We start from the raw sequence: 23784 nt of genomic DNA, 5'->3' as shown, positions 1-23784 counted from the left end.
AACTAGCTGATAATCCTTTATCCAAACCCTCTTGGAGAAAGGACAATATCCTAGGAATCCTAACCTTACTCCATGAGTAATTCTTGGATTCACACTAATGAAGATATTTGCGCCATATCTTATGGTAGATTTTCCTGGTTACAGGCTTTCGTGCCTGTATTAAGGTATCAATGACTGACTCGGAGAAGCCACGCCTTGATTAAATCAAGCGTTCAATCTCGAGGCAGTCAGTCTCAGAGAAATTAGATTTGGATGATTGAAAGGACCTTGTAGTAGAAGGTCTTGTCTCAGAGGCAGAGGCCAAGGTGGAAAGGATGACATGTCCACCAGGTCTGCATACCAGGTCCTGCGTGGCCACGCAGGCGCGATCAAGATCACCGATGCTCTCACCTGTTTGATTTTGGCAATCAGTCGAGGGAGCAGAGGAAACGGTGGAAACACATAAGCCAGGTTGAAGAACCACGGTGCTGCTAGAGCATCTATCAGCGTCGCTTCTGGGTCCCTGGACCTGGATCCGTAACAAGGAAGCTTGGCGTTCTGGCGAGACGCCATGAGATCCAATTCTGGTGTGCCCCAACGATGAACCAATTGAGCAAACACCTCCGGATGGAGTTCCCACTCCCCCGGATGAAAAGTCTGACGACTTAGAAAATCTGCCTCCCAGTTCTCTACACCTGGGATATGGATCGCTGATAGATGGCAAGAGTGAGTCTCTGCCCAGCGAATTATCTTGGAGACTTCTAACATCGCTAGGGAGCTCCTGGTCCCCCCTTGATGGTTGATGTAAGCCATAGTCGTGATGTTGTCCGACTGAAATCTGATGAACCTCAGGGTTGCTAACTGAGGCCAAGCTAGAAGAACAATGAATATTGCTCTTAACTCCAGAATATTTATTGGGAGGAGTTTCTCCTCCTGAGTCCACGATCCCTGAGCCTTCAGGGAATTCCAGACTGCACCCCAACCTAGAAGGCTGGCATCTGTTGTTACAATTGTCCAATCTGGCCTGCGAAAGGTCATACCTTTGGACAGATGGACCCGAGATAGCCACCAGAGAAGAGAATCTCTGGTCTCTTGATCCAGATTTAGCAGAGGGGACAAATCTGTGTAATCCCCATTCCACTGACTGAGCATGCATAATTGCAGCGGTCTGAGATGTAGGCGCGCAAATAGCACTATGTCCATCGCCGCTACCATTAAGCCGATCACTTCCATGCACTGAGCCACCGAAGGGCGCGGAATGTAGTGAAGAACACTGCAGGAATTTAGAAGCTTTGATAACCTGGACTCCGTCAGGTAAATTTTCATTTCTACAGAATCTATCAGAGTTCCTAAGAAGGAAACCCTTGTGAGGGGTGATAGAGAACTCTTTCCCTCGTTCACTTTCCACCCATGCGACCTCAGAAATGCCAACACTATGTCCGTATGAGATTTGGCAATTTGGAAGTTTGACGCCTGTATCAGGATGTCGTCTAGATAAGGGGCCACTGCTATGCCCCGTGGTCTTAGGACCGCCAGAAGAGACCGCAGAACCTTTGTAAAAATTATTGGGGCTGTAGTTAACCCGAAGGGAAGAGCCACAAACTGGTAATGCCTGTCTAGAAAGGCAAACCTTAGGAACCGATGATGATCTTTGTGAATCGGTATGTGAAGGTAAGCATCCTTCAAATCCACTGTGGTCATGTACTGACCCTCCTGGATCATAGGTAGGATTGTCCGAATAGTTTCCATTTTGAACGATGGAACTCTGAGGAATTTGTTTAAGATCTTAAGATCCAAAATTGGTCTGAAGGTTCCCTCTTTTTTTGGGAACCACAAACAGATTTGAATAAAATCCCTGTCCTTGTTCCATCTGTGGAACTAGATGGATCACTCCCATTATTGGGAGGTCTTGCACACAGCGTAAGAATGCCTCTTTCTTTATCTGGTTTACAGATAATCTCGAAAGGTGAAATCTCCCTTGTGGGGGGGAAGCTTTGAAGTCCAGAAGATATCCCTGAGATATGATCTCCAACGCCCAGGGATCCTGAACATCTCTTGCCCACGCCTGGGCGAAGAGAGAAAGTCTGCCCCCTACTAGATCCGTTGCCGGATAGGGGGCCGTTCCTTCATGCTGTCTTAGAGGCAGCAGCAGGCTTTCTGGCCTGCTTGCCTTTGCTCCAGGCCTGGTTAGATTTCCAGGCCGGCTTGGATTGCGCAAAAGTTCCCTCTTGTTTTGTAGCAGAGGAAGTTGATGCTGCACCTGCCTTGAAGTTTCGAAAGGCATGAAAATTAGACTGTTTGGCCCTTGATTTGGCCCTGTCCTGAGGAAGGGTATGACCCTTACCTCCAGTAATGTCAGCAATAATTTCCTTCAAACCAGGCCCAAATAGGGTCTGCCCCTTGAAGGGAATGTTAAGTAATTTAGACTTTGAAGTCACGTCAGCTGACCAAAATTTAAGCCATAGTGCCCTACGCGCCTGGATGGCGAATCCAGAATTCTTAGCCGTTAGTTTAGTCAAATGAACAATGGCATCAGAAACAAAAGAATTAGCTAGCTTAAGTGTTCTAAGCTTGTCAAGTATTTCAGTCAATGGAGTAGCTGTCTGAAAGGCCTCTTCCAGAGACTCAAACCAGAACGCCGCAGCAGCAGTGACAGGAGCAATGCATGCAAGGGGCTGCAGGATAAAACCTTGTTGAATAAACATTTTCTTAAGGTAACCTTCAAATTTTTTATCCATTGGATCTGAAAAAGCACAACTGTCCTCGACAGGGATAGTGGTACGCTCTGCTAAAGTAGAAACTGCTCCCTCCACCTTAGGGACCGTCTGCCATAAGTCCCGTGTGGTGGCGTCTATTGGAAACATTTTTCTAAAAATAGGAGGGGGGGAAAACGGCACACCGGGTCTGTCCCACTCCTTAGTAATAATTTCTGTAAACCTTTTAGGTATTGGAAAAACGTCAGTACACACCGGCACTGCGTAGTATTTATCCAGTCTACACAATTTCTCTGGCACTGCAATTGTGTCACAGTCATTCAGAGCAGCTAAAACCTCTACAAGCAACACCCGGAGGTTCTCAAGCTTAAATTTAAAAGTAGACATGTCTGAATCAGGTTTCCCCGAGTCAGAGACGTCACCCACAGACTGAAGCTCTTCCTCAGCTTCTGCATATTGTGACGCAGTATCAGACATGGGCCTTAAAACATCTGCGCGCTCTGTATTAAGTCTAACCCCAGAGCTATCGCGATTTCCTCTGAATTCAGGCAGTCTGGCTAATACCGCTGACAGGGTATTATCCATGATTGCCGCCATGTCCTGCAAAGTAATCGCTATGGGCGTCTTTGATGTACTTGGCGCCATTTTAGCGTGAGTCCCTTGAGCAGGAGTCAAAGGGTCCGACACGTGGGGAGAGTTAGTCGGCATAACTTCCCCCTCGTCAGAATCCTCTGGTGATAATTCTTTTAAAGATAACAGCTGATCTTTATTGTTTAAAGTGAAATCAATACATTTAGTACACATTCTCCTATGGGGTTCCACCATGGCTTTTAAACATAATGAACAAGGAGTTTCCTCTATGTCAGACATGTTTATACAGACTAGCAATGAGACTAGCAAGCTTGGAAAACACTTTAAATCAAGTTAACAAGCAATATAAAAAACGTTACTGTGCCTTTAAGAGAAACAAATTTTGCCAAAATTTGAAATAACAGTGAAAAAAGGCAGTTAAACTAACAAAATTTTTACAGTGTATGTAACAAGTTGGCAGAGCATTGCACCCACTTGCAAATGGATGATTAACCCCTTAATACAAAAAACAGATTAACAAAACGAAAAATATGTTTTTTAAACAGTCATAACAACTGCCACAGCTCCTACTTTTGAAGCCTTTTGAGCCCTTCAGAGATGTCCTATAGCATGCAGGGGACTGCTGAGGGAAGCTGAATGTCACAGTTTGTAATTTTAACTGCACCAACTGTAACTTTTATACTATAACAGTGGAAAGCCTCAGGAAACTGTTTCTAGGCAAAAATAAAGCCAGCCATGTGGAAAAAACTAGGCCCCAATAAGTTTTATCACCAAAGCATATATAAAAACGATTAAACATGCCAGCAAATGTTTTATATTGCACATTAATCAGAGTATATACCTCTGATAGCAAGCCTGATACTAGTCGCTATTAAATCACTGTATTTAGGCTTTAACTTACATTAATCCGGTATCAGCAGCATTTTGTAGCAAATTCCATCCCTAGAAAAACTTAACTGCACATACCTTATTGCAGGATACCCTGCACGCCATTCTCCCTCTGAAGTTACCTCACTCCTCAGACATATGTGAGAACGGCAGTGGATCTTAGTTACTTCTGCTAAGATCATAGAAAAACGCAGGCAGATTCTTCTTCTAAATGCTGCCTGAGATAAAATAGTACACTCCGGTACCATTTAAAAACAATAAACTTTTGATTGAAGAAAAAACTAACAATATTTTACCACTTTCCTCTAACTACCTCCAGCTATGTTGAGAGCTTGCAAGAGAATGACTGGATATGGCAGTTAGGGGAGGAGCTATATAGCAGCTCTGCTGTGGGTGATCCTCTTGCAACTTCCTGTTGGGAAGGAGAATATCCCACAAGTAATGGATGATCCGTGGACTGGATACACCTAACAAGAGAAATGGCAACAACCTACTTTCTTTGGATGTGCAGGGAAGATGACTATATGATTAAAAATTCTTACATATTTTTATATCTATTATTTTGTACTCAAATTAAGATAATTAATCAAATTTGTCATTTTAAAACAACACTAAATCCCGATTGAAAAGATACAGACTGTAGATTTTGTGGCCTATTTTCATAGGGCTTGAGGTTAAATGTAGAAATGTGAAGTGTTACGATCTCATAAATATTTAGAAGAAACATAATGAAATGCAGTCTTTATTCCATCATTAAATAAAATGTTCAGGTAGAAAATGCCTATGTTAGATGGAAAGCTTCTTTAACTAGAGTATACTCTTCCTCAACAATACAAGGGTAACTCAATATTTTTTGTATTTCAAGCTTCTTTGCTACTTGAACATAGAAACGTGGTGCAGCCGTTCAGGCGCCTGTAATCATAAATTGCTATAACCTGCTTAATGGAGCTGCAAACTAACTAGGCATGGAGTTACATTTCACTTGACCCTTAACGGCTGGTACTTCCGACATGTACCACACACTGCAGATTTATAATCTTTCTGCTAAAGAACATTCTATGCATAGTGCACTCTTTTACTGTAAAACCCCAGGAAAAGGACTTAAAGGTAAATTCCACATTGTTCTGATTTTCAGACTCCTTACCAAACCCCAATGTTTTAGAAGTAGACTGTTGTCTACAAACTCCAGCTTGCTCCTGTTTGTGTAAAGGGTCTTTTCATATGCAGGGAAGGGGGGGGGTCTGCTATTTTTGCTTTCCAGCCCATTTCAGTGGGTGTCCCAGCCTAACCTTTTCAATAGCGCTAAACTGGGAGCTTCTAAGTAAGTTTTTAAGGCTTTCTTTACTGGATTTTTAGATCAGTATCTGTGCATATTATTCTTTTTAGTAGTGTCTATTACATGAAGTTATTTGAAAATTGGTGTATACTGTCCCTTTAAATAATAAAAGATGAATATAAAAAAAAAAATTAGAAAAGAAGCAATCTCTAAAAGGATTTCAAGCAAGGCTGACTGCAATAATAATGCTAGCAGAGAATGAGTTTATATCAGGTATTTTCCCTGTAACTGCTTAAATAAAGTCTATACAGAATAATTTTATATGCAAAAAAAAATTCTCAAAGTTAAGTTATCTGTTATTTCTGGACAAAGCCATGCGCTTTTTTGAGGTTGCTATAAGGCTCCTAATTTGTCGCACAGGGAGTTGCTGACTGCTATCTGTTTTTTGCCTGCTTGGTTCACTCTCTTTGTTAAGTTTCGGGAGCTCTATCTGTATATATTGCCTTTGTGATGTCTATAAAAAGGCGCCGTTGGAGGCAGGGCGACTTGTTCTTGATGGTAAAAACTGACAAAGTGTATAACTAAGCTGTCAGCAGAAATCAAGAATATGCTTCCCTTGGGACACAGAACTGAAGAAAATGGTGAAAAACAAGTTGGTAAAGATGTATCTAATAAACAAGCAAACAGACAGACTTAAAGGACAGCAAATAACAATTGTAGCCACATTGGCTATTTCTAAATGTTATTGATCATCTTTGTTTTAGTGTAAATTCTTATGTAATTATGTTTCTGTCCTATCCCCTTTCCTTACAATTGCCTCTAGTATATTGTGACAAAACTGAACAAAGTATACAAGGATTGAAATCAGAGCATTCCAAGGGCAACGATCCAGTAATAAATCAGTGCCAGGAAAACTCCCAGTGGGATTGAGTGTTGCCAACTGATCAGCACAAAATGTGCAAAGCTTTCCTTGTGTATCTGGGGAAAAGTAAATTTACATACGGTAGAATAAAGGTGTTTAGACTTTTGCCTAACGGTTTGTGGCATTGTCTTTGCCATAATTTAAAGGGTATGAAGGGGAAAGAGTGATTTCTTCTATGTGTGGTGTGTTTTTACACAAACTCAACTAAAGTACACAATTTAAAAGGAATAGTTATGAGCTTTTGCAAAAATATTCATGTTAAAATTGTGTCAGAAATGTACAACGCATGTGTTGATAGGTACATGTCACGATGATTCATCCATAAAATAAAAAGTCTAGTTATCTCTTGTCTACTGCAATACCTGTTTAAATAGCATGACATAATAACACTCTGCTAGATTACAAGTTTTGCGTTATGAGTATAACGCTGCTTTTTCCCTAACGCAGCTATTACGAGTCTTGCAGGTACACTTTTTTGGCCCTCACGCAACGTCAGTACCGCACTTTTAAAAAACTCCTTTTTCAATGGAACTTTCATAGCGCCGGTATTATGAGTTTTGCCTGGGAGGCCAAAAAGTGAGCGGTACACCCTATACCGTCAAGATTCGTACAGCCATCTAAAGTCAGTAGTTATGAGTTTTATGCTACAAAGCTGTATTATAAAATTATAAAAAATCGAAATAAGACCTACTATTAATAACTAAATAATTCCTATTTAAAACTAAATACTTACCTATAAAATAAAACCTAAGCTAGCTACAATATAACTAATAGTTACATTGTAGCTGTAGCTATCTTAGGTTTTACTTTTATTTCACAGCTAAGTTTGTATTTATTTTAACTAGGTAGACTAGTTAGTAAATAGTTATTAACTATTTATTAGCTACCTAGTTAAAATAAAGACAAATTTACCTGTAAAATAAAACCTAACCTGCCTCACACTAACACCAAACATTACAATAAAATTAAATAAATTAAATTAAAAAAAAATACATTTATCTAAATTACAAAAATAATAAACATTAAATTACACAAAATAAAAAAAATGTATCAAAAATAAAAACACATTTTTTATTTTTTTAATCTAATAGGCCTATCAAAGTAAAAAAGCCCCCCCCCCAAATAAAAAAACCCTAGCCTAAACTGCCAATAGCCCTTAAAAGGGCCTTTTGCAGGTCAATGCCCCAAATAAATCAGCTCTTTTACATGTAAAAAAAATAAATACAACCAAACCCCAACAGTAAAACCCACCACCCTCACAACCAACCCCCCCAAATAAAATCCTATCTAAATAAACCTAAGCTCACCATTGCCCTGAAAAGGGCATTTGGATGGGCATTGCCATTAAAAGGGCATTTAGCTCTTTTACGTTGCCCAAAACCCTAAGCTAAAAATAAAACCCACCCAATAAACCCTTAAAAAAACCTAACACTAACCCCCGAAGATCCACTTACAGTTTTTGAAGACCGGACATCCATCCTCATCCAGCCGGCGAAGTCTTCATCCAAGCGGCAAGAAGTCCTCAACGAAGCCGGGAGAAGTCTTCATCCAAGCGCCAAGAAGTTGTCCTCCAGGCGGGCAGAAGTCTTCATCCAGACGGCATCTTCTATCTTCATCCTTCTGACAGGGAGCGGCTCCATCTTCAAGACATCCGGCGCGGAGCATCCTCTTCATACAGTACCAGCCGTACACTGAAGGTTTCCTTTAAGGGACGTCATCCAAGATGGCGTCCCTTGAATTCCGATTGGCTGATAGAATTCTATCAGCCAATCGGAATTAAAGGGTAAAAAATCCTATTGGCTGATGCAATCAGCCAAAAGGATTGAGCTACAATCCTGTTGGCTGACCCAATCAGCCAATGGAATTGAGCTTGCATTCTATTGGCTGTTCCAATCAGCCAATAGAATGCAAGCTCAATCCTATTAAGCCGCTCCGCGTCGTAAGGATGAAGATAGAAGATGCCGTCTGGATGAAGACTTCTGCCCGCCTGGAGGATGACTTCTTGCCGCTTGGATGAAGACTTCTCCCGGCTTCGTTGAGGGCTTCTTGCCGCTTGGATGAAGACTTCTCCCGGCTTCGTTGAGGACTTCTTACCGCTTGGATGAAGACTTCTCCCGGCTTCGTTGAGGACTTCTTCCGGCTTCGTTGAGGACTTCTTGCCGCTTGGATGAAGACTTCGCCGGCTGGATGAGGATGGATGTCCGGTCTTCAAAAACTGTAAGTGGATCTTCGGGGGTTAGTGTTAGGTTTTTTTTAAGGGTTTATTAGGTGGGTTTTATTTTTAGCTTAGGGTTTTGGGCAACGTAAAGGAGCTAAATGCCCTTTTAAGGGCAATGCCCATCCAAATGCCCTTTTCATTGCAATGGGGAGCTTAGGTTTATTTAGATAGGATTTTATTTGGGGGGTTGGTTGTGTGGGTGGTGGGTTTTACTGTTGGGGAGTTGTTTGTATTTTTCACAGGTAAAAGAGCTGATTTCTTTGGGGCATGCCCCGCAAAAAGCCCTTTTAAGGGCTATTGGCAGTTTAGTGTAGGCTAGGGGTTTTTTATTTTTTGGGGGGGGCTTTTTTATTTTGATAGGGCTATTAGATTAGGAGTAATTAGTTTCTAGTTTTGTTAATTTCTTTTTTATTTTGTGTAATTTAGTGTTTATTATTTTTTGTAATTTAAATAAATGTATTTTTTTTAATTAAATTTATTTAATTTTATTGTAATGTTAGGTGTTAGTGTAACTCAGGTTAGGTTTTATTTTACAGGTAAATTTGTCTTTATTTTAACTAGGTAGCTAGTATATAGTTAATAACTATTTACTAACTAGTTTACCTAGTTAAAATAAATACAAACGTAGCTGTGAAATAAAAGTAAAACCTAAGATAGATAAAATATAACTATTAGTTATATTGTAGCTAGCTTAGGGTTTATTTTACAGGTAAGTATTTAGTTTTAAATAGGAATTATTTAGTTATTAATAGTAGGTTTTATTTAGATTTATTTTAATTATGTTAGGGGTGTTAGGGTTATGTTAGGGTTAGACTTAGGGGTTAATATATTTATTTAGTGTAGTGGCGGTGGCGACGTTGGGGGCGGCATATTAGGGGTTAATAAATGTATGTAGGTGGCGGCGAGATTGGGGGCGGCAGATTAGGGGTTAATAAATTTATGTAGGTGGCGGCAGATTAGGGGTTAATAAGTGTAATGTAGATGTCGACGGCGGCAGATTAGGGGTGTTTAGACTTGGGGTTTATGTTAGGGTGTTAGGTTTAAACATACATTTTCTTTCCCCATAGACATCAATGGGTCTGCGTTACAGGGCTTTTCTTTCTGCGATAGCAGGCGTTAGGCTTTTTTTTAACCGGCACGTCAAAGCAGCTCAAAGCAGCGCTGTTATTTGTGTGCGGTATGGAGCTCAACGCAGCCATATTGCCCACAAACGCCGGGTTTTTGCAAACCTGTAATAGCAGCGCTATTAAAGGTGAGCAGTGTAAATAACTTGCAAGTTAGTAGCGAGCCACTCATAACGCAAAACTCGTAATCTGGCTGACTGTTTCTTTCATTTACAGTGGTTCATAATATAATTCTGCTACTAATATTTTTTTTAATCTAAAATAGTAACAGTATTACAGGGGTAGTATTTTACAATTACATTCATCACACTATTCATGGTTAATATAAATTACTAAATTCTTACTTGACCTATATAGGGCTAGATTGCGAGTGGAGCGCAATTTATCTCTACAGCGTTAAATTGACTAGAAAGAGGCTTTTTGCGTGTCGGGTAGCGCACGTATTACATATACTGTATATACATGAATACACATATTTAGACATGTATATGTATGTATCTCTATGTTAAAGCCCTTTGCCTGCCTTTTTTCTCTAACACATGAGACCTAATATATTTGATAATAATTTATTAGGAGTGTACTGCACTTTTATATGTGCAACTTTTTTGTCTCGTGTAATAGTTAACCAGAGCTCTGAAGTTGCGCTATCCTGACGAGCGTTAAATTCAATTGTGCTCAAGCCAATGCGTTTACTTTCAACTTGTAATATGCTCGCTACTTCAGACGCGTGCAAAGAGCCACGATAAGCCCTTAATCGCTTACGTGCAACAGTTAGCACTTGTCATTTAACCCATAATGAGGCAGATCTTAGCATATTCAATGCATACAATAATTTTATTCCAAATGATTTGTTATGTAAGCAATAAGAAATATTGAATAATTCTAGGAACTAAATTTCTACTATAATTTCATTAATTCTCGTTTCTCCATCTATCATTTGCTTCTTTTTCATCTTTTCTTTTTGTTTTCTTATTTTTTTTTTAAACTTTACTAACTTTTTCCTTTCTTTTTAGAAAATTATGAGTGCTACGTGATTTGAAGGTGATGGATGCAAATTTAAATTTTAACATTAGAAATATAAACTAGAATTTATACTTAACAGATAATTGCTTTCCTTCGGGGTGATGAGAGTTCATAGGTGTGCATAACATGTGGGATATACTTCCCGCCACCAGGAGGAGGTCAAGTACCCTCACAAGAGCTTTAATCCCTCCAACCTATTCTCCCTACTCAGTTTTCATATAGCTGAGCAGAGGACAGAGACAGAAAAGGTAGGAAAGACAGAAAGCAGGGTTAAGAGGTGCAAATAAGAACTGTCGCCCTTATAAAAAAAAACAGGGACGGTCCTATGGACTCTCATCATACAGAAAGAAAGCCATTTATTGGTAAGTATAAATTCTGTTTTCTTTGGTAAGATGATGAGAGTCCATAGGTGTCCATAACATTTGGGATACAATACCCAAGCAGAGAGTCCATGTTAAAATGTTTGTCAAACCTAGCGTTTGTGAAACGCTAGGATTGACCATTGTAACAAATAAAAGGGACTTTAAGTCATGAAGTATAAAATACTTCATGCTGAAAGCACCTTTATTTGTTTCAAGCGTTTGCCACACTGAGCTGCTCAGGCAGCCCACGGCAGAACGCTGTTTTGCTGAGAGGTTACATTTTCACCTTTTACAAATGAGGAAAAAAGGAAAGCTGAGTCTTGGAGTAGATGAACAAGGTTTATTAGGAGCAGGCTTCATTCAGACACAGGTAAGCTCCTATCTTACGCGTTTCGCGCATGGGCACATGCGCTTCATCAGAGGTCACCTCTTAGCCAATAGCTGTGCAGGAAATCTGGCTTGGCACCTGCTGCAGCCCACGGCTATTTGCTAATAGGTGGAAACGTCACCTCTTATCAAAAAAGCGTTATGCCGTGGTCTGCTTGAGCAGCTCAGTGTGGTGAATGTTTGAAACAAATAAAGGAACTTTCAGAATGAAGTATTTTATACTTCTTGACTGAAAGTTCCCTTTATTTGTTCCCATGGTCAGGCCTAGCGTTTTACAAATCACTTTAAGGACGGTGTGGGACAAAAAAGATGGCAGTTCATATTAGCCGGACACTGCAGCCTGAAGGACTTTCCTGCCAAAAGCTGCTTCGGAGGAAGCATATATATCAAAATGATAACATTTAGAAAAGGTATGAATGGAAGACCAGGTTGCCGCATTGCAAATCTGTTCCAAGGAGGTGTCATTCTTGAAAGCCAAGGAATTAGACACATTGGACATAGGCAGCTGCGTTTAGTTTCTGCAGAACCTCTTTGCTATAATAAAATAGGTTTTCAAAATCTGATCCATGAAGATGAGAAAAGGATGGAAGAAAATCCTTAGCGTTGTTCCAAAAACAACAGCTAATGCAGCTATACAATTCAGAATGTATTTTGGAATGTGAAACAGAAGGCACCTTTGTTGAGTAGTCCTTGAAGTGAAACCTAATCTGTATCCTGGGAAACTAATTTTAAAACCCAGAGATCTTGGACAAACTGCGATAGGGCTTCTGAAAAAAGGTGCAAACGGCCCCCTACAAGAAAAGAATCTGAATTGGGGCTGTAACCTTCATGCAGATTTGGAAGAGGAAGAATAAGAAGGCCTTGTCCCAACTGGTAATGAACTTTCAGTAAGATCTGGAAGATTCAGGGCAGTGTAAGAAGGAGGGAGATTTTTGGTTCCTAGATTGGCAAAAGGAACAAAAAAATGACTATGTATTCTATTTTTCTATTAGACCACTTGTTCTGAGGAAGAAAAACTAATTTCCCCCCCAGACGCATTGAAAAAGAAAATGTCAAGATAGGAGAGATACAAGTCTATCTATAGACAACTTGTTTGCTGACAATGACTTAATCATAAAGCTCTTCTGGGTCAGCACTGCTAACATTGTATACTAAGCATAAAATCTAATTATGTCAACAATGACATCTCAAATAAGTGCATTAGTTGACTACAGACATTTCCAACAATTTTGAAAATCTTGATCCACAGAGTCTTTTAAGATTTACTCAGACAAATTGTCACACCAAAGAGCAGACGCAACTGCTATAGGAGCAATACTTGCTGAAAAGGGCCTTTCTATGAAAGGTACTAGTTTCAAGATAATATGGTTCCTGAAAGATATACTATCCTCAAGGGGAATAGTAGTGTGTTTGGTTAAAGTGAAATAACACTATTTATTATAGGGACAGTCAAGTCCAAAAAAACTTTCATGATTTAAATAGAGAATGTCATTTTAAACAACTTTCCAATTTACTTTTATCACCAATTTTGCTTTGTTCTCTCAGTATTCTTAGTTGAAAGCTAAAACTAGGAGGTTCATATGCTAATTTCTTAGACCTTGAAGACTGCCTCTAATCTGAATGTATTTTGACCACTAGAGGGCATTAGTTCATGAGTTTCATATAGATAACATTGAGCTCATGCACGTGAATTTACCCAGGAGTGAGCACTGATTGGCTAAAATGGATGTCTGTCAAAAGAACTGAAATAAGGGGGCAGTTTGCAGAGGCTTAGATACAAGGTAATCACAGAGGTAAAAAGTGTATTTCTATCACAGTGTTGGTTATGCAAAACTGGGGAATGAGTAATAAAGGGATTATCTTTCTTTTTAAACAACAAAAATTCTGATGTTGACTGTCCCTTTAAAGGAAAAGTTTTTCAAAACCAGTAAAGGAAAACATCCTATTACATTTAGAGAAGAGATTAAAATAGAAGACCAGGCATGGTTTACTCACTGAAATTATTTTAATAAGAGCGTCAAAAAACAGACAAAAACTCTTGTGACTTAGTATACGGTTTAAAAATCAAACCTTATTGCTTTTTTAATGTTTTTCCTTTGATTTAAGGTATTAGAAACCAAAAGTATAAAAAACCTTCTAAAGCAAAGAACAAAGCAGTTCAAGTTTAAGAAAACAACCTGAGGTGTCCGAGTTTGAAAACTATAAGGGCATCCTAAGGTGTTCTGATCTCTGATGATGCAGAAGAAACTGAGAATATAGATAGGATGATATTCAGACATAGAATTTCTGTGCACACTTGGAGCAGACATAACCACCACAACTACTGGACAAAACTTTAAATCCTGGAACCTCAAAAAATAAATTCACAAAAAATAATCTGCTAGTTAGGAAAATCTCCCAAATGTATAATAGACTATTAAGCACTATAAACAATAGTCTAATTAAAAGGTGGAAAATGTATGCACATAAGTAAGCGTCCCCTGGCTATGATGTACCTCAAAATTGGTGCACCTACTATTAGCCTGTGTGCTATGTAAGTGCATAAAATGACTACACTTACCTCAAATGCACTCACTCTACCATGCATACTGGCTTAAGAAAATACTGCTTCCAGTAGAGAGCCCATCCAATGCTGGATATGTCACAGCAGAGGATCTATATGTGTGGTATATACCGACGACCCAACCAGAGGAGGCTAAGGGACTGGTCCCTGGGACACCTGTGGCAGGCTTGTGATTAACTCCTCACTGGAAGTAATTCTGTCACTGTCCATACTCCAATCTCTCTTCTGTCTCTCAGTAGCAGCTCTCTGAGGGGATAATGGACCTCAAATCGATCTGAGGACCCCTCTCAATAAAGAATCTGGACCACCTCAATTCTCAATAGGAGGCAAATATAAGACTGGAATACCAAAGAGGTGAGAAGGATTAAGTACCCTTAGAGTTTTGGTAATCTTTAGTGGCCAGAAGTTGAATTTCCAAGAGTAACGGCTTGCGGATTCTCACCACCTTTATGAAAGAAAGGAGATCTGCTTGATTTTCTGCAAAGCCACTTCTTGAAACTAAAAACATGTTTTAATCACTTGAATTTAAGCTTGAAAATACAGAAGAATGTCACTCACCGAATCAGAGCTGCTGTCCTCGGGCAGTGGTTGTAGTTGACATGCAATTGGTGCAGGCTGGTTTATTACAACCTTCTGAGGTGCAATAGTTAGTAAGTCCATGGACTGCTGTTCCTCGTTTAGTGTGTAAGAGCCAAGCTTTTGAAGCATGCCCTTATCAGCAGTGGTCTCATCATCTGACTCTGGAAGATTGATTGGAGAGCTAGGAGGACCTATACCACAGATGAAACACAAGGCAAACCTGTAACTAAATGCCTCAAAGCTCAATTTCAAAATGTTACTTTCTATGTAGTTTTATGACGAGATAAAAGTGTAACAGTGTTACAAATATTTATGTGCAAAGGACATACTTAAGCCTGCTGTTTTTTCTTCCTCAAACATTTGGTTTTCTTTCCACTTGTCATCAGCTAGCTTGTCTAGACGCTCCTCAAGCCTATGTACATACAGCAGCAACTCCTTGGTTAAGCAAAGAGAAATAAGGTCACATCTTCTGGAAGAACTCATAAGGGCACAATCTCAAAAAACATGTTTTATACACAAAGCCAGTTTACATCTCTGTAATTACTCCAACTGTATATATGAACTCAATTAGTTATAATGCAATACAGTATCACTAACGATTTCTGTTTTTGTGATAGATGTCACAGGACTATGCATACAATATTTATAAAAAGAAATATTCTCACACTTAAACTGCAAAAATATGGACATGTACTACAGTCCTAGTTCACTGCAACATTCTGCGATAGTAAAGTATCTTTTTGCTCTTAGTAAATATTCCCCAGTTCAGTGCCATCATACTGCTTCAATGCACAGCAGTGCTGGAGCAGAACAGTTGTGTGATTACTTACAGCAGCTTGCTGAAAAGAAAGATGGTAAGTGTCTTACCTTTCGCTCCTCTCTCAGCTGCTCCTTCTCTATCTGGGCAACTTTCAGAGCAGATTTCAACTCACTTAACTCTCTTCGGCTTTCTGATAGCTGTACCTGTACCAAACATGGAAAACTAATGACATCACAAGCTTATAAGGTCTATATATCATAGTTCACCATCACATCATTATCAACTGTTTACTCGCTGCTAACACAATGTAAACATGAAATATTAATCTTAAAGATCCAATGAATAACTTGTAAACGTCTAGTTTATTATATATTTGTTTTACTGATGGTAGAGATGTTCATCTTATTTCTAATTTGTTTTATTGTATATATTTGTAAAACAATGCTGCCCTTAGAAAAAATCTATTAATGAAAAACATAAATTATGCTTACCTGATAATTTCATCTCCATCGAGGGGAGGAGAGTCCACGGCTTCATTCATTACTATTTGGAATTAAGAACCTGGCCACCAGGAGGCAAAGACACCCCAGCCAAAGGCTTAAATAACTCCCCCACTTCCCTCATAGTCCAATCATTCTGCCAAGGGAACCAGGAACAATAGGAGAAATATCAGGGTAAAAAAGGTGCCAGAAGACGAATCAATTTAGGGCCACCCAACGGAGATACGGACGGGAGCCTTGGACTCTCCTTCACTCGATGGAAATTAAATTATCAGGTAAGCATAATTTATGTTTTCCATATAAAAGGGAGGAGAGTCCACGGCTTCATTCATTACTATTGGGAACATATACCCAAGCTCTAGAGGACACTGAATGAAACCGGAAGGGTAAAAGGCGGACCCTAATCTGAGGGCACCACAGTCTGCAAAACCTTTGTCCCAAAAACAGCTTTCGCAGAAGCAAAAACGTCAAATTTGTAAAAGTGTGTAAGGAGGACCAGGTAGCCGCCTTACAAATCTGATCCTCTGAGGAGGCTTATGTCCCGCTGTCTCATAAGCCAAGCTCCTCAACCAAAAAGACAAAGAAGTAGCAGAGGCTTTCTGCCCCTGCGCTTCCCTGAATACACCACAAAAAGAGATGTAGACTGTCTGAAATCCTTAGTAGCCTGAAGATAGAACTTCAAGGAACGAACCACATCCAGGTTATGAAGTAACCTCTCTAGCGCTGCAACTAACGATTATTTTCATAATCGATTAATCGACCGATTATTTTTCGATTAATCGACTAATCGGATAAAAAATTAATAATTTTTTTCCTCAAAGACAAGAGGAGACAGAAGCGCCACATGGCCCAATATTGTTTGGTCCAAAAACAAATTGATATTTATACAGGGAGTGAACTCACATTTGTGAAAGCACCTCAATTAGTGCTATGGAGACAGTCTGGGATCTATTACAGTCACCCAGGAGACCAACTTCCGGTAATGATGTGGTGTCTGTATCAGAACGACAAAAAGAAACACAGGTGCCTATATGGCATAGTATTGCCTTAACACAGGTGAATCAATGTGGTAGAAGGGAATGGTACTCACAATAGTTGTAGCATCTCCTTTGATGCTATAGAGGCAGGATGGGATCAATATAGTCACCCACCAGACTTAATCATAGGCCAACCGGACACAAATGGAGATCCAGAAAACACCAATGGTCAGGATAGACCCAGAAAAGTCCCTCTCAGCCAGAGGGATAAATGGCAAAAAAGATGGTAGCAAGTGTTCAAAATATAAAATTGCTTTATTAAAATAATAAAAACAAGGCGACGCGTTTCTCAGCACTAAGCTGTTTCATCAGGCTTCATAAAACATTAGAGAACACTTGCTATATATACCATACATCTAATTAGTCTTACTCAGTATCACATGGTAACAGGAGGGGCCAAAGTGACCATTGGTGCCCTATTGGCCAATCACATTGCAGTTAACATGGTTACTCCTCTACCATATGTTAAAATAAATAAATAGATAAATAGCTGAGTCAACATGCATCTCATTAACATCTTGCTTATGAAAGTCAGCATAATACATCTCAATAAATTGATGAATAAATAGATGAGTAATTAAACATACATATCACTGGTGACTAGCATTTGAAAATCAGCAACAATTGATCTAAATAAAATTCATAAACATAGAACTAAATGTGAACAAATATACATACATAATATATGTAACCATAGTGGTGACCCACCATTTCATATATAAACAATGACATCTCAGGCAGAAGCATTTTTATCAAAACAACACCCACAGTGTTTGTTAACAGGATTGATCAAATTCAAAAAATGTAGTAGAACAAACCTTTGTAGATCGAGTAATTCTTAAGTAATATGACACTTAGTTACAGCTAGAATCTATACAAAATTGCAATGATGGAGCATTGTAACTATTATAGCGCAGTAATAGTAACAAAGTAGTTGGCGTGTTGGAAAACGCAATGCGCATGTCTTAATCAGACATGTCATTCAGAAAAGATTTTGTTGTGTAATTGGCGCCTAGTATATGGAACTTATGAAAGGGGATGTGAGTGATACTACAGCGTGTTGGTAGTATGTGAACTTATCATGAATTGTGTACTAAAATAATACTAACGTTTGATGTCTAAAATTGACCACAAAACCGCCACTATACGGATCAACTCAAATCCCTCTAGTCGTTGTATATGGTGAATAAAAAACATTCTTAGCCTATAACGGCTAACAGAATTTAGTGTCAGCCCATTGGCTCTGACATTTAGCTAGGTGGTTGGACACAGATAGTCATTTTAATAAACGTGGGCGTAATGGGGCGGACCGAATGTGATACCAGCCCAAGGGTTCTGACGTTTATCAAGACGTAGGACTGGGTAATTAGACAACAGTGTTTGTTTACACCATACAGGGGCGTATTAGAGATTGACATGCTCTCAAATACCTCAGTGTTATTCATAGCATACGATAAGTGAAATAAATAATCGTGATTGATACAAATATAAATAGTATTAAAAAAGAGCAATAGCGATCCTAAGCTAATGTGGTGTGTATTGATAGAAATAACTAGTTAAGCTGCGTAATTCCTATGTGAAAAGCTGTGGAACTATGACAATACATGTATGTGAGTGACTGGGAGTGTAATCATATCACGGCTGGTTCTAACCCTAAAGAAGTAGAGCCTCATGTAGTGGAAATAAGTAGAAGTGCTCATTGATAGTAAGTGTATATATTATGCCAATTGACAAAGGTGATCACGCTAGGATAAATGTATGGTGCTGTTAATGAATAAATAAAATCTAACAAATAAGACCTTTATTCCATTGCTACTATATGGAAAGAAACAATAGGATGACAGAATTTCTGATATCTATATATCCTATAGTAATTGGTTATTAGAAAGAAAATTATAATAGTGAGAGGCAGCGAAAGTATATGATTGTAAATAAAAAAAGTTAAATTGGCCAGATCTGGACAGATAAGTATAACTAGTGTGCCTGGACTCCTCATCTAGCTAACCAGATTGGGTATGATGAAGGTGGTAACTGTATAAAGGCAATAACTATTATGGTGATGTGAAATATCTATCTCATTGTAATATCTATAAAATTGGTGTGGTTAAAGTGTGTTGACTATATTGGGGCAGTGACTTCAGTGGTGGTATAGGTCTGAAACTTCTAATGGTATTTATCTCAAATATAATATCTAAATGAGAAGAAAGGAAGAGTGGGGAAAAGGGGTGATAAAGTGGTATAGATAAGAGTGATAATTACTATTAGAAGCAGATTAGGACTCGGGCAAACCAGATGAATAATCGTGAGTATTAATGATCTAAGTGCACATGCTAGGTGTGATGTATACTAAATAATCAGTGCTATAATGATGAAATGGGACTTTGGGCAGGAGAGATGAGTGATCGTGAGTAATAATGGTGTAAGTGCACATACTAAGTATGATATGTGCTAAGTGATATTATGGAACTCGTAATATACTGTAAATAATGTGTAGGAGCTCAAGATTAATACTAAGTGATAAGAAGGGACTAGAAAATCAATAAATAATTATTAAAGAATTATTAAGTGGTGTAGATATCGATATACACATAATATAATGGATATCAGATATTTTAATGGGATATATCTCATAAATCAAAAGCAGCTAGATCGACACATTCATTAAGGACATCGGGGGTTAGAGTGTGTAATTTATGAATCCAATAGGTCTCTCTGCGACGCAGAGTCAACATAGGATTATGGCTATTCCGAGATATCTGTTCAATGGGTAGTATAGAAAGTGATTTTGAACTACCTTTATGCGCATATGCGCAATGTCTAGAGAGACTATGTTTCAGGAATTTCCTTTTAATGTTATAAACATGCTCACTCCACCGTTTTCTAATGGTACGTCCCGTGCAGCACACATATTGGACCCCACAGACACAACTAATCAAATATACTACATACGTGGATTCGCATGACAGCCTTTTATTAATTTTAAAATGTTCCCCTGTTTGATTGGAGATAAAAGAATTGGTTCCACTTTTAACTGACCTGCACATGTTACATCTATATTTTAGGCATTTAAATAGCTCATGTTTGGGTAAGAAGTTGCCCAAAAAGGTCCTATTGAGCCCCAAATTCTGTTGGTGGCCCCTATTTTTGTCTCTAACCACTTTACTAGGGGCTAATTTATTTTTTAATGTAGGGGCCCTCCTATAGACAACACGTGGCTTAGAAGAGATGTAATTTTTGAGGAAAGGGTCATCACAGATTATTGGCCAATGCTTGTAGATAATTTGCTTAATTTCCCTAAATTGGTTACTATAACCTGTTATAAACAGAGGTGTTAAGCGTATCAGAAGATTGTAATTTTGTTTCTTTATTATCCTTATTATTAGGTAATAGATATTTATTGCTATCATCATTTAGAGCTCTAAGATACCCGTTTTGCACCAAATCTAACGGATAACCTTTTTCCAAAAATCTATCTTTTAATATAATAGACTGTTTAAAATATCCTTCTACCGTACTACAATTCCACCTAATGCGCCTGAATTGCCCGTATGGCACATTTTTCTTCCAGCTGTGGTAGTGGTTGCTCCTAAAATTAAGAAAACTATTGCAATCTACTTTTTTTTAAAAAGTTTCAGAAATTATAGTTCCAGTTTCCGAAAAATATAGTGACAGGTCTAGATATTCAATCCTCGTTGGTTGGATATTACTAGTGAATTCAAGACCAAAGTCATTAGTATTTAGAGATGATGAGTATAGTAGAGCCTCTTCGTATGTTCCCCTAAAGATAAAGATAAGATTGTCTATATATCGGCCATAGAACACCAGACTCGCACCCATAGGGGACCCATATACATGGGTCTCCTCAAATTTGCCCATATAGAGATTGGCAAAACTGGGTGCGAATCTGGTGCCCATGGCCGTACCTTTGGTCTGAAGATAATACTGTCCCTGATAGATAAAATAATTATGGTGTAATATAAAACATATTAAAACAATGATAAATAATTGTTGTTTAAAGGGCATGTAAATATCGGTTTCCAAATATGATTGAATCACTGTCAGACCCTTGTCATGAGGAATATTTGAGTACAACGAGCTCACATCGCTCGTTATCCACCAAATTTTTTTCCTATACACTGTATTTAAAATAAAATCCACATACTGAGTGTTATAAATATAAACTTCTGACTAAAACTTTACATTAACACAACTGTTGGTCCAATTTTTTAAGCAGCAGAACACATTTTTATAATTAAGCGAAACAAACCACAAACTGTTTGAAAGGGGGTAGAACTAGTAATAGGTAGACTATCACTGTTTATAACATTCTGTTATTCACTATTTCAGAAACTTTTCATTGAAATGCAAAAATGTTAACATGACCACATGCTCCTGGCTGAGGCTGGCTATCTTTTTTTGCAAGCTATTTTGCCTGCATCAGAGAAGAGGCGCTCAGATGGTGTTGAGGTGCCTGAGATGCATAAGTAGTGTTTTTGCCAATTTCACCAAGGTCGGCTATTTTATCTTTTTCTAGCTCTCCGCCAATGCAAGAGGCCCCTTAAAGCAAGCCTGGACTTCATTCTGACATAAAAATATATTGAATATCTATATGCAATGGTAAAAATTTTGCAAACAGGTAATAGTGACATCAATTCATATAACAACTCACATCAATCTAGGGCTAGGTGTAAATAACAAGCTTGGCACTATATCATGCAAAGCATAGTCCCAAATCACCTGATTTAATATAAACAATCCAAATTATGACTCCTATTTTATTTCTGGGTTGCACATAAGACAGGAGTAGTTTTAATCTTAGTGTCCTGAAAAAGTGAAAAGTAAAATGTCTGTAGACATTCTTTAGGCTAAGGGAATAACCATAAAATACAATACCATGTGCAGGAGCTCATTGGAGTAAAGCAGCTGGTGCTGTGCACAGACCAACTAATTGCAAACCAACTAATTGATTATGAGATTCGTTCACAACTATTTTCATAATCGATTATTATGGATTATGCCGATTAGTTGTTGCAGATCTAAACCTCTCCTTCGAAGAAGAAGGGTTAGGACACAAAGAAGGAACAACTATTTCCTGATTGATGTTACGGTTAGACACCACCTTGGGGAGAAACCCCAACCTAGTGCGAAGTACAGCCTTATCCGCATGAAACACCAGTTAAGGAGGATCCCATTGCAAGGCAGCTAATTCAGATACTCTGCATGCCGAAGCAATAGCCAACAGGAAGAGAACCTTCCAGGACAGAATCTTAATGTCTATGGAATGCATAGGTTCAAACAGAACCCTCTGCAAAACCTTAAGGACTAAGTTTAAGCTCCAAGGCGGAGCCGACTGTCTAAGGACAGGCCTGATTCTAGACAGACCCTGAACAAATGATTGAATGTCAGGGAGCTCAGCGAGTCTCCTATGCAACAAAACTGATAAAGCAGATATCTGTCCCTTTAAGGAACTAGCGGCAAGACCCTTCTCCAAACCATCTTGGAGAAAGGACAGAATCCTGGATACCTTAACCTTATGCCAAGGATATCCATGCTTCTCACACCAGGACAAGTAAGTCCTCCACACCTTACAGTAGATGCGACGAGTGACTGGCTTCCTTGCCTGAATTAGAGTATCAATCAAACCTTCTGAAAAGTCTCTCTTGGCTAAGACTAGGGGTTCAATCTTCACGCAGTCAGTCTAAGAGAATCCAGATTTTAATGCTGAAAGGTGCCCTGTGACAGCAGATCCCTGCGGCAGGATAACCTCCACGGTGGAGAAGTTGACATCCCCACCAGATCCGCAAACCACGTCCTCCGCGGCCAAGAAGGAGCAATCAGAATGGCCGAGGCCCGCTCCTGTTTGATGCGTGCCACGATGCGAGGTAGAAGTGGTAACAGAGGAAAAATGTAAGCTAGGCTGTATCCCCAAGGAACCACTGAGGCATCTATCAGCTCTGCCCGGGGATCCCTGGATCTCGACCCATATCGAGGCAGTTTGCAATTGAGTCTGGACGCCATGAGATCTATCTCCGGCGAGACTCCTCCCTGGACCAATTTCCTTGTGCCATCCTGGCCCCCCAAACCGCTCCCCAACCTGACAGACTGGCGTCCGTGGTCACAATTTCCCAGGGCGGTCTTAAGAAGGATGTCTCCATGGACAGTTGCTCTGACAAATACACCAAAAGAGGGAGTTCCGAGTCCGAGCATCCAGGGATATCAGGTGTGATAGATCTGAATGAACGCCGTTCCACTGTCTCAACATGCACAACTGAAGAGGTCTTAGGTGGAACCTGGCGAATGGGATGACATCTATATCGAATTATCCTCTGCGAGGCTGAGCAACGGCGCCTGAACCAGGATGTCATCCAGGTAAGGCACCACCGCAATGCCCCTGGATCTGGCCACTGCAAGCAGCGCCCCAAGTACCTTCGTGAAGACTCTCTAGGCCATTGCCAGACCAAAAGGAAGGGCTTCAAATTGGAAGTGCTGATCCAGAAATTATTCAAAAAAGTATGCAAGAAAGCATACAATAGGGTGCGCAAAAGAAAAAAAGTAATAATTTTGATAAATAATATATAAAAATATATAATATATCTACTACTATATATTGGGCGTGCTACTAATATAAGCCCAATATATTGTTGTTTGACCACTAAGATATTTAGTGTCTGAAAAATAGTGTCAAAAATAAGAGAGGGTGTGATAAAATTCACAAGAAAAAAAAAAAAGGGAGAGGGCAAATCCGTACACTGTTAATTGGCAGTGTATAAATAGACAAATATATCTGCAAAAGGTGTGATATATTTCACAATATGGGTGAAGTAAATCAATGCACTGTTAATTAATAGTGCTTAAAATAAT

The 23784-nt window shown here is 39.1% G+C and overlaps 1 protein-coding gene across 1 annotated transcript in view; it reads right to left on the bottom strand.

Annotated features, from left to right (window-relative positions):
* The window catches only part of CALCOCO1 (calcium binding and coiled-coil domain 1), a 133256-nt gene that overhangs the window by 20872 nt on the left and 88600 nt on the right, over window positions 1–23784 (bottom strand). The window contains exons 11-13 of the mRNA XM_053708292.1: window positions 15494–15589; window positions 14956–15061; window positions 14606–14817 (exon numbers count right to left, since the gene is read on the bottom strand). Coding sequence (XP_053564267.1) covers window positions 14606–14817; window positions 14956–15061; window positions 15494–15589 — 414 coding nt within the window. The remainder of the gene's footprint in view (window positions 1–14605; window positions 14818–14955; window positions 15062–15493; window positions 15590–23784) is intronic.

This window comes from Bombina bombina, chromosome 3, assembly GCF_027579735.1.
Source record: "Bombina bombina isolate aBomBom1 chromosome 3, aBomBom1.pri, whole genome shotgun sequence".
Lineage (NCBI taxonomy): Eukaryota > Metazoa > Chordata > Amphibia > Anura > Bombinatoridae > Bombina > Bombina bombina.
This window is presented reverse-complemented; position numbering and strand designations above follow the sequence as displayed.